Raw genomic sequence first — 12,069 nt, 5'->3', positions numbered from 1 at the left:
AAATAAAATGTATTATTATTATTATTATTATTATTATTATTATTATTATTATTATTATTATTATTATTATTATTAAAATCTGAATATAATCTTGTAAATTATGGTTTGTTATTCAATGTCTACATCTCCATGGTGTTTCCGTTGTCAAGCGACATCAAATTGAAGTCAGTCGGTGACTCGATGTCTTTTTTTACTAGTACTTCGCAACCGATCATCTCGGTTCGATGGGGGGCGTTCCAGAGCACGTTTCACGTTTCCTTGTCGGAAGTTTGAAAAGTCCGAATTTCCCACCCCCTTCGAATGCAGCATACTCAACTGTTCAAGTTTAGGACAACTTATTTTGTTTTGGTTATTGGTCACTATTATTGATGCCCCCCTTTCAACAATGTGACAGTTTAGCAGCACATTTGCCGTTCATAGATACCGGATTATAATATTTTACTGCAATGGGAATGTTCGAGTACACCGTTGGACAAGAAAATTTAGCGACTGAGGCCACAGTGCCAGAGGTAACGTTGAAAGGTTAATGCTAACGTTAGCCCTAACTTTTATAGTAACCCAGAAGCCCTTGGATTCCGAATACATATTTGCGACACTGTTTGATCTTCTACTACAATCGTCTTACAATCAATACCTTTTATTTGGACGGCTATTCTTTGTTTCAAGCGTTTACCTTTCATCGATATCCTTATCAGGTTGTGTTTGAAAGCTTGCCAGTCTTGATCTCGATAGCGCGATTTCAATGTCGACAATAAACGAATTCGAAATGTATCAACTTTTAACAGTATTAATAGTTCTACCACACAAACAGTCCACCAAGTGATTTTTCGTATTTTTCAAGTAATTCATAGTACTACCCTTATTAGACGAACAAGGAGAATTTCAGACAGTTTTGGGGTACACCATTTCGATGAATACTAATCTGAGCTGTGTTCTAACGAAATGGCAGGATTTGTTGCAGAATAGCATCATTGAAGTGTTAACACGTACAGTACTTGAAAAAAACCTGTGCATTAAGTAGGCATGTGACCAAATTGTTCAATAATAATTCATCACACATTTTCTCATACCATAATAAAGTGCATTTAAATGGCTTTCAAATGATGTATATATTATTGTTCTATGACAAATAATAAGGAAATAATGGATTTTTTAATTTTCGAAATATGAGGGGATTTTCTGTCGGTAATTACACAGTTAAGACAATGAAAATCTGTGACCGAGTTCTTTCTTACAGTTTAAACTATCATAACTTTCTTCTTATTTTTTAGGGGGGGGGCAGATCTTAACAAGTAAGGTACCATTGGAAAGCTTTTGACATTCTAAACAAGAACACAAGAAGAGATTCAAAATATAAATTAGGAAACATCAACGATCAAATGCAGGCAGATTTTCATCAGAAATCAAAAATGGCTGTCACTCAATACTAGGAAAGAAAATTGCGAGCTCTAGAAATATATATATGCTAATGCTTCTTTTTGCTTGAAACTTGGCAGTTATGGGGGAAAATATATATTCTACCACTTCTATGAGTTATAAAAATACAATTTACTCACCTTTATAAACTGTAGTGTTAGTGTAGTGTTACTTGGGCCTGATGATTTACCAATCGAGGTATGGAAGTGTCTTGGAGAGGTGGCGGTGTGTTCAACAAGATCTTAGATGGTGAACAGATGCCTGAAGAATGGAGAGGAAGTGTACTCGTGCCCATTTTTAAGAACAAAGGATGTGTGCAGAGTTGTACTAATTACAGAGGAATAAAGTTGATGAGCCATACAATGAAACTCTGGGAAAGAGTAGTTGAAGCTAGACTAAGAGCAGAAGTGAACATTTTTGAGCAGCAGTATGGCTTCATGCCAAAAAAGAGTACGACAGATGCAGTGTTTGCTTTAAGAATGCTGATAGAGAAGTACAGAGAAGGTCAGAAGGAATTGCATTGTGTCTTTGTACTTTGTACACTACTACTAACTGTAGTGTTAGCAAAAAGAGCGTAAACTTCTATAAACTTTTTTCCCTGTTTCTCATTGTCGTATTCGGAAATTTCAATAACCAACATGGAGCGAAACATGTGTAATACATCATCATTAGCTGCATAGCTTGGAAAATCCCACGAAAAACGATTACGTACTTCACAAAAATGCAATGATATACGACTGCGAGTACATAGTGCGCTTGGTTCACTGGACAGAAACAATCGCGGTGGAATATAGGTCACTGTAGCGTACCTACATCAAGTCGATTGAATCCACTTATCGTCTTTTTGTTTCATCAGAAAAAAAGTTGACGTCAGAAGAAGTAAATAATTGAAATTATTTGGATAAAGAAAATCTGTTTCAAAAGTGACAAAAAAAACCCTGACATGATCTCTCATCAAATTCACGCATCCACTGATCAAACAGACAAATATCAACACCAAACATTTCCTCATTGTGGGACTATTAATTGTTTTCTTGTTCTTATTCAAAACTTTGTTTTGTGTCTACAGGAGAAGTTGGTGTGCATTGGCTTGAACAACCAGAGTTATACCTGTGAATCTGGTCACTGCTGCGGAGAAACACAGTGCTGCAGCTACTATTACGAACTGTGGTGTGAGTCATTCCTCTTTTGACACAGAGCAGTTTGAGTTGGACATATTTAAAACCAAATTCATGTCCATCCATATGGGTGATTCTCAGAATGTATAGTCCATCTATCTGAATGGTCAAATGTTAACCCCTTCAAGCGGCATTATTTTCTTCTCTTTACAATCAGCAGATTTTTTTTTGCTTACAATACAATTATTGCAGAAATACTGAAGAGATTAAATAAACAACATGACAGTGATTTGTGATGTTGTTTATGTGTAAATGTATTTTTCGTGGTGAGAAACAGTTTTCACAGCCACTTCCTCATTAAAATGCATCAGTTTCAAAAACAGAGTCAATAAACTAACCAAATGTTAATGCAACACAATACCGTTGAATTACATCCACCCTGTGCATAATGTGATGTCACCAGGAAAACGTATTTTAGGTTCATTGCCTCATGTTTCTATACTACCACCCGTACAACTTTAGCAAGTAGAACTGTTCACCATTCACAGTCATTTTCAACGTACAATTGGTCGTTATTATTATTATTTGTCACTGTTTTGAAATGAATATCTTTGGATGAAGGCGGTGAAGCTTTTCAAGTGTAGAAAAAAATGTCGCTTAAAGGACAACCGACACCATTTTTTTATTTCCTAACTGACATCAGAAAAACGTTTTATAGCATCTGAAATACCCAAAACACGAAGGCTGATATTTTTAGTCAAATGCAAAACACCAATAAAAATGTCTGAAAGTCTCCAAAATCTCGCACAAATCAGCTTGAAACTGGGTATTTTCAGAACGTCCCGCCCCTAGTTCATGACGTCACGCGAAGTTGTCTTGCCTTGCTCAAGAAACAAAACAATGCGCTCACGGAGTTCAGATTCTTTCTTGTTACTCATCCAGTTATGAATATGATTCAAATAGTTCTGAAGAGGAAAGCATAAATGTTTGCAATCGATTAAAGGAGTCATACCATTTTGAGGCATCTGGACTCCAATGTAGTGTCCTGGAAAATGCACAAGATGGCGCCCAAGCTCCATTGTAAATAGGTTGATTTGTCTGCTGGGAATTTGTGTCAACTAGTATCAAATAGTAGTCTTCATGAACACACAATGATTCACCATCGCGTTATGTGTTTTCCTTCTAATTTCGCCATCAACACGAAGTTTTCAGACCAAACAAAGTACTGCAAAATGCATTGTGTGTCGCTTTCTCGGTCAGGGACGTTCCAAATGTAACGTCACGTAGGGGATTGTCATCAACTCGAAAACAAGACTTCCTGAATATTCAGCGCCTGTCTTAAAACGTAAAATATAGGTATATGCCATGGAATCTTTGTAAAATACGCTCAGTAGAAGTCATTTGAAGTGATTTGACAAATTATGGACACAACTTGTCCGGAGGTGTCGGTTGTCCTTTAATTTTGAGTGCTCAATGTTTGGTGTACAGGAATGGTCTGATACAATAGAATAGACCATGACATTCAACAATCTGTTGTGACAAAAACATGAGTGAAATATCATTTATTGAGAACACACTGCAGGAAGATTTGATTGAAAGGGTAACTCATTTTGGTCTGGTTGAACATGTTTATTTTTCGTCTCTCATTTCCACTTCTGGGCCACATTTTCTGAGAATCACCCATATTGGATTTGCTTCTTTATTCTTTTAATGATATTTTATTAGAATCCATACTCAGAGTAGGGTTTGCTGAAAAAAATGTATTTTGTTGCATTATTAGATACAGGTACTGGGATTTTTGTTGTTGTCCCTATATCAGGGATCACCAACCTTTTTGACACTGAGAATTACTTCTTGGGTACTGATTAATGCGCAGGGATACCTAGTTGATGCACACTTTCAAAAGAATACATTTTCTAAAACTACTTTTAATAATGTTTTTATTGTATTTCATTATTGAAAATTCATGATAGTAATAAGTGTGAAGATATAATGCTAATGATTTCTCACTGTCATCAGGAACCCAATAAATCATCAGCATACAAAACTTTGAAATCATGAAATGATAATGTCAACAACGCTCCCTAGACACATACACCTGAACAAGTTGTTTGTTAGGTGCTTACGTCATGAGAAGTTGGAGATCAAAGTTCACTCTAGACCAGGGGTCGGGAACCTTTTTGACTAAGAGAGCCATAAAAGTAAAATACAGTAAAGTCTCGTTATATCGATATCGGTTATATCGATAGTACCGCTTATTACGATACTATTTTCATTTCTCTTGCACATTTCTAGTCTTTTTATGTATAATTAGTACCGTTTAGTACGATACCCGGTTTTACGATAATCCGGTTATTACGGTGCTCCTTTTCATCCCCCGCCGGCCATTTTTGTTGTTTATGTCGATATATCCGTCACGCCATTGGTCAACTTGGTCACGTGTCGTGTTACGTGAGCCGCCATCGGTCGCGCCATTGGTCGACTTGGTCACATGAGCCGCCATCGGTCGCGCTATTGGTCGACTTGGCCGTGTGACTTTGTCACGTGACGCGCCATTGGTCAACTTGGTCACGTGTCTTGGTACGTGTCACGCCATCAGTCGCGCCATTGGTCGACTTGGTCAGGTGACTTGGTTACGTGCTCAGCACCCGTGTAGCAGAGCCATTTTCATTTTCAGACGCTAGCTTGTGTGTAGCAGACGAGATTGAAGTGTTTGTGTTAAAAGGTAAAAATGGGAAGCAGAAGAAGATTGATGACTTTTTTAAATTGTATACATAATACAGTAAGATGTAAGCGTTGCAGTTTCCCTGTTGTGTTATGTACATGCCCACTGTACTGTATATGAATGCAATCGTTTTTTGCTTCTTGTTTTGTCTGCTGAAGCGCGATGATTTTGAAAATTATTAACATTCCATACTGTGTATTAAAGGACAGCCGATGTCACTTTTTATTCAAATGCAAATAAAAATGACTTCACGCCAAGACGTCTTGCATTGCTTGTGAATCCAAACAATGGCTTCAGATTCGGATAATATGCTTTCTTGTTACACATCCAGTTATGAATATGTTTCAAATACACTGTAGTTCTGAAGATTAAAGCATACATGTTTACAATCATTAAAGAATTATATGTGCCATTTTGAGGCAACATTGGGGGAACATCTCACCCAAAAAAAAGGGAGCTAATGGCCAGCTCCGTTTCTTATATGGCGCTTGGCTGCCCTCTTTTGGCGGCTTTTGTTTAATGCAGTTCGGCGCAGGATCGGATATATCGATAGTCCCGGTTATATCGATATTTCTTCGGACTCCCTTGAATATCGATATAACGAGACTTTACTGTATTTAGAAATGTTTTTCAGTGAGAGCAACATGCACGCACGCGTGGCCACTTTTCAACAAAATGTCAGAATATACATTCTGACTTTTTATTTAAAATAACTTTGTGATCGTACTCACTATTAACATGAATGGTTTTCCGTTCCTCGTGATTGGTAAAAATCCAGCCAAACGATCAGAATGAAAAGTCAATTTGCCAGGTCCATAACGAAGTTACTGCTAGCTAGCCTGCACACGGCTCATTAGCTTCCACACTTGCTTTCTGCTGTCTCTCGCAGAAATACAGTAAAGTCTCATTATATCGATATTCAAGGGAGTCCGAAAAAATATCGATATAACCGGGACTATCGATATATCCGACCCTGTTTGCATGTAATTTTCTCCGTGCGTGCATAGAAATAGTATCGATATAACCGGGACTATCGATATATCCGATATCGATATAACGAGACTTTACTGTATATTGATGCTAACGTTATCATGGGGCTTGTGAAAGTGTCACTGACATTCGACTGTTTCATTAATGGTATTGTTTTACTGCAAATTAGAATCAGAATCTTTTCTCTCCACAATGGCGAATCCTTCAGTTTATTCAACCTGAAGTGTATCTTTTTTTTACTCGTCTGGCTTATTTAAAAGGGGGGTTTACCTGTTTCAACAACGGCCAGTATCATCCAATCAAAATTGCGCTTTCCACCAACCTAGGTCAGTATCATCCAATCAAAATTGCGCTTTCCGCCAACTGTAGCCCAAACAGTAAATGAACAGCGAAAAGGCGAGAATATGTATTTAATATTATCAGTGAGCCAGATGCAAGCATCAAAAGAGCCATATGTGGCTCGCAAGCCATAGGTTCCCGACACCTGCTCTACACCATACCAGCAAGGAGCTTGAGCTGACAACCAGTATGAATGCAGATAAACATGTTGGAGTTGCTTCCAAATGAGTAATCAATGCCTCTGTGGGTTTTTACAACTATAGTATTCTCAGTAAGGGATGATGAAAGAAAATGAAAGGTTGACACATAATCGTGAAACAAAGGTTGACACATAATCGTGAAACATCAAAATTAAGTGTAATTTTTCACAAACGTTAAACACCACAAACTTTGAACAGTAAAATGCAGTGGCGACCCTTGCATTTCACAAAAGCTCAAGACCTCTGCACTTTGAGCTTGGCGTGCTCACCACTCGACCGGGGTGCCCCAATAAAAATATACATTACAGTGATACATTGGCTTACAAACTTAATTGGTTCCCAGACAGAGTGTGTAAGGCGAAAAGTGTGTATCCCAAAAATCAATTTCCCATAGGAAACCATTAAAATGAGAATAATCCATTCCCAGGTCCCCATAAAACATAATTTTGTACTTTCTAATTTTCTAAGCCTTAAAACTACACAAAATCTACCTTATTTTATGTATAATAAATGTGCTATGGTATTATAATTAAAGAAATAAACAGTATTGTATAATAAAGGCATTTTATTTACCTTTGTGGTGGTCGTTGATGGCTTGATGGAATGGAGTGGCTGGTTTCATCAGCATTAAACAGTTGATGAGGAACATAACCTTCTTTCACCATCTTGAGGAATGATCCTTGTAGGTGCTCCTCATCCATTGTTTTCTGTTTAGCTGGTTTGATAGATTTGTGCATCAAGTGTACAATGGCTTGTGCGGGTTATTTGAAAATATACATTATATACATTGATCCCAAGTCATTGATCTGCAAAAATGTTTCTGAAAGGAAAAGGGTTCTTTGAGTATAGTCTTGAAATAATATTTTTAGGAATGCAGCATAATGTCAACACCTCTTTAAAAACAAATCAATTATTAGAATGTTAATTTTGCACACTGATGTAATTTACTCAAATATAAAGATGATGCATATGTAATATATTTATTTTTCCTACCAGATGAATCAGAAAAATGAAATACTACACAAGCTGTACTTGTACTGTTTATTTGTGAGCCTTTCTACCATATACACATACAAAGACACATTTTGTGGTCATCTTACAGGGTTCTGGTTGGTGTGGACTCTAATTGGCATTTTGACATGCTGTTGTTTGTGTCAGCACTGGCGCTCTAAACAGCGTATCCAGCAGCAGCGTCGGCAGAATGAGATCAACCTCATTGCCTACAGAGAAGCTCACAACAACTCTCAGCTTCCCCTCTATCTCAGTAAGGAGTGGTGTGTGTGTGTGTGTGTGTGTGTGTGTGTGTGTGTGTGTGTGTGTGTGTGTGTGTGTGTGTGTGTGTGTGTGTGTGTGTGTGTGTGTGTGTGTGTGTGTGTGTGTGTGTGTGTGTGTGTGTGTGTGTGTGTGTGTGTGTGTGTGTGTGTGTGTGTGTGTGTGTATATGACTAGTCTTGTGAAGACCACTAACATTTTATACCCTACCATTATACCATAGTGAGGACATTTTTGACAAATGAGGACCTTTTGGCCGGTCCTCACAACTTTTTCATTCTAAAGGCTTCTAGAGGGTCTATATATGCATCTGTTAAAGTTTCAGAAAGGTCCTCACAAATTTACCCAAAATGATTTTTATGGTATGTGCATTATGTGTGTGTGTATGTAGTTAATAAGAGGGAAAAGTTCATACCACAAAAAGTAAAATATTTTAACTAAATTCACTACAGGGGGTGAGGACTTTGAATGTACCAATTCAGAAACCTTACTCCTGCTGTTATTTCAGTTTCAAGTCCACTTTTTATGTGTTTGTTTTTAAAGAAGTTGAAATGGGGTGACATTTAGTCTTCAAATGTAACACTAGTTCTTCGCTAAACATATCAGCAACAGTGGTCCTCACTCCTTATCTGGAGGTATCCGGACCTCGCAAAACCATTGAAACAGGAATGTGTGTGTTTGGGGGAGGGGGCATAAATCCAATGCCACTACTGTTGGAAGCATTGGATGCAAGAATATTAAAAAAGGTTGGCAACTGAAACGACTTAAAATCACATCGGGAGTCTCACCTTGAAAATGGATAGGGGCTGATCCATGCAGACGCTCCCGACTTAAAAACATTGGAGTTACGAACAACGGTACATCTGTGTACGCTCTCAGTCGTACAGGAGTGGTCCATCGATGAAAAGGTTTCTTCAGCCGTCATCTGTACTTCTTTGAAGGTGTCGGACGTTTCGCTTCTTATCCAAGAGGCTACATCAGCAAACTAAAATTTGCTGGTAGCCCTGGCCCTATATATATATATCCCTACTGAGGTGGCGGTGCCAGACCTCTGCTATGATAGGTCCCTGCTCTCAGGTTGGGGGGAACAGAGGACGATTTCCTGAGGCTGCACTGATTGCTTCTATTGTCCTGACTGATTATGGCATACGACTGGCCTCATTGCCCTATTTGCTCTGCTATCACCTCATCAGCATAACTAAGCCTGTGTGGTAATGCTCTCAGGAATGTGTTGTAAGAACGATCCAAATTAAACCTCACACCACCATTGCGATTTAGTGAAGGGTTTTGCTGTTTTATGAAAATAGCTTCTTTTACTCCCCTTTCAAACTATCTATTTTCTTTCGCTAAGATTTTAACTTCATTGTCATCAAATGAGTGGCTGCTAGGAGAAAAAAATACAAACAAATTCATGGTTGTGCTATGGGCTCACCAGTTTCACCCATAGTGTCTAATCTGTACATGGGAGAGATAGAGAAACAGGCCCTCACATCCTTCCCGGGGACGAAACCTAGGCACTGGTTTAGATACACTTTTGTCATAATTAAAAAACAAGAAATTCAATCCTTCATAGATCACCTCAACTCTATAGATATCAATATTAAATTTACTCCCGAGGACATGAAAGAGAACCAACTAGCCTTTTTGGATCGTAAAGTAATTATTGGATTGGATTGGATTGGATTTGCCTTTATTAGTCTCACAGTGGAGAAATTTCACACATTTCACAGCAGCAAAGTAATGAAAGGAATGAAAGTAGAAAAAAGAAATACATAAGACAAAACAAATTCTGAGCTAGTTAAAAAAACTGCAAAGGGAAACATTTGGTTTACTGTTTGTAAGTAATTTGTCTTTTTTAGGATTCCTACCTTCATACCTGTTACCAGCTTATGATGAGGTCATCGAGCGCCCGGCTACTCCCCCTCCTCCTTACACACCTGTCCTGGCAACACCTCCACCCACAAACACACTTGATGCATCTTGTGACCATGCAGCAACACCAATCCCAAGTGATTCAGTTAGCACAGCTATCCCAGAGACTCTGCAGCTCCAGTCTCAAAGCAATCACACTAACAAGGATTCAATGCAGGGTAGGTACCGGCGCTTCACAGGGGACTCTGGAATAGAAGTGTTTGACGGCCAAGAATTGTGGGATCAGCCTGAATTTTTACCAAGAGAACAGGCGGATGATGATGGAGTGGCTCAAATGCAGGAAGCCTGTGTTTGCTGCGGTTCCCTGGGATGTGAACAAAGCCACATGAATCATGGCCAGAGCAATGAAAACACAGATGGACACATAACAGTTGATACTGATCCACAGTTTCATAGGTAAAGACTTTCGTCCTTGTAATTGTGCAGAATGGATACGTTAAGGTATTACTCTTTGTTCATGGTGAATAACACAGTTGAAATACGAAAAGTGTTTGTCTAGTTTGACAGTTCTGTTTTCAGGGTGTGCAGGAAAGACACTATAACCATGTAAATGTCTTGAACCTTTCATTGGTGCAGTAACTAAAGTACTAATTTTATATATACAGTGATACCTTAATTTACAAACCCCTTGGCTGACGAACTTTTCGGTTTATGAACGTTACATTTAGCACAATATTACCTTGGCATACTAACTTTACCTTGGCATACAAACTTTTTTTCGTACACGGAGCTGCCTCAATGAGTGATGTGTCGTTCGCAAAAGAGCCCGTGAATGACCTCAGTCAGTTGTTTTTCTTTTTGCCTGAAACATCTCAGGATACTCCCCACCTCTGCTGAAATACTACATTATTTGTTCAATAGATCGTTCATGAAAGATTATCAGAATGCGGTGCAGTTTTTGTGTGTTTTCTGAAAAAAAAGAGAGTGACTTGAGCAATTGTTTTAAGAAGGTGATTCTAGACACCCTCGCACATACACACACACTGTTTTCTGGCAATTATACAAATTTGCCACATACCAAATTGAATCACAGTCCCACAATCAAAAATGTATGTGAGCTTACTTTGTTTCAGGTAACCGTATTTTGTATGTGACATTTTATCATACAGAAATGTCATTCACTTAAAAGTGAGTGAGAGTGGCAGACTATATTACTCACGAGGTAACAAAATGTGTAATAATAATAATAATAATAATAATAATAATAATACATTTTATTTATCAGCACCTTTCAAAACTCTCAAGGTCACTTTACAGTCACAGGATCAGTTTTTCTGTGGGTGAGCAGCGGCAGCCACACGCGCCAGCGTTCACTCAACCAGGAATAACTCAAATAGATCAAGTTAGCTAGCTAGCTAATAATAATACATTTCATTTTAAGCACCTTTCAAAGCTCTCAAGGACACTTTACAGTCACAGACATAGGTACTAAAATAAATAAAATACAATCACAAATAGAATGCAATAAATAAAATACAGTTATAGATAGAAACAAGAGAGAGCTGTCACATTTTTGCAAGGTGGTGATGGCGGGTGCGGATCCCAAAAAGCAGGCAGGAGGGAGCAGGAGGTTGTATTTGAGATATTGTATTAAAATAAAGTCAGCAGGAATAAAATCTAAAAACATCAAAATCTTCTGAACGGAAAAAATACAAAGTATCAAAAGAAAACCAAGATTAAGTCCGCCACGATTAAACAAACACATGCACAGCACACAATGCATACAATTGCATCCAATGCGTTCAACATCATACAACAGTGCATCAAACAACAATGACATTCAACAATTACCCGACACCGAATGGTCGTGCCGGGAGTCCTTTTAAGTATCACTGATTGTAACGACCAGCACCTGTGCAGGTACAGGCGGCGCCGACAGCGCCACCTGTTGGTCGCCAACCAGATCATGACAGTACCCCCCCTTCAAGGGGCTGCTTCCAGAAGTCCGAACAGGCTCCCAAAAGTTCCAACTCGCCCGGAAACGATGGTGGAGACGGCAACCGTTGCCTCTCCAGCATATGGTGGGCGGCGGCCTGAGGGGAACGGGACTCCACCTGACGTGGACGTGGGCGTGAACT

General features: G+C 38.7%; 1 protein-coding gene across 1 annotated transcript; it reads left to right on the top strand.

Annotated features, from left to right (window-relative positions):
• Positions 1-281: 281 nt before the first annotated feature.
• On the top strand, positions 282-10,915 carry wbp1la (WW domain binding protein 1-like a). The gene is made up of 4 exons (XM_089012567.1): positions 282-509; positions 2,486-2,588; positions 7,891-8,052; positions 9,919-10,915. Exons 1-4 carry the CDS (start codon positions 447-449, stop codon positions 10,389-10,391), a joined length of 801 nt encoding a protein of 266 aa, XP_088868693.1. The 5' UTR covers positions 282-446; the 3' UTR covers positions 10,392-10,915.
• Positions 10,916-12,069: the final 1,154 nt, after the last annotated feature.

Source organism: Hippocampus bargibanti, linkage group LG13 (assembly GCF_051943395.1).
Source record: "Hippocampus bargibanti isolate YZ-2025 linkage group LG13, ASM5194339v1, whole genome shotgun sequence".
NCBI lineage: Eukaryota > Metazoa > Chordata > Actinopteri > Syngnathiformes > Syngnathidae > Hippocampus > Hippocampus bargibanti.
The sequence above is the reverse complement of the archived record's forward strand: the minus strand, read 5'-3'. Positions and strand labels throughout refer to the sequence as shown.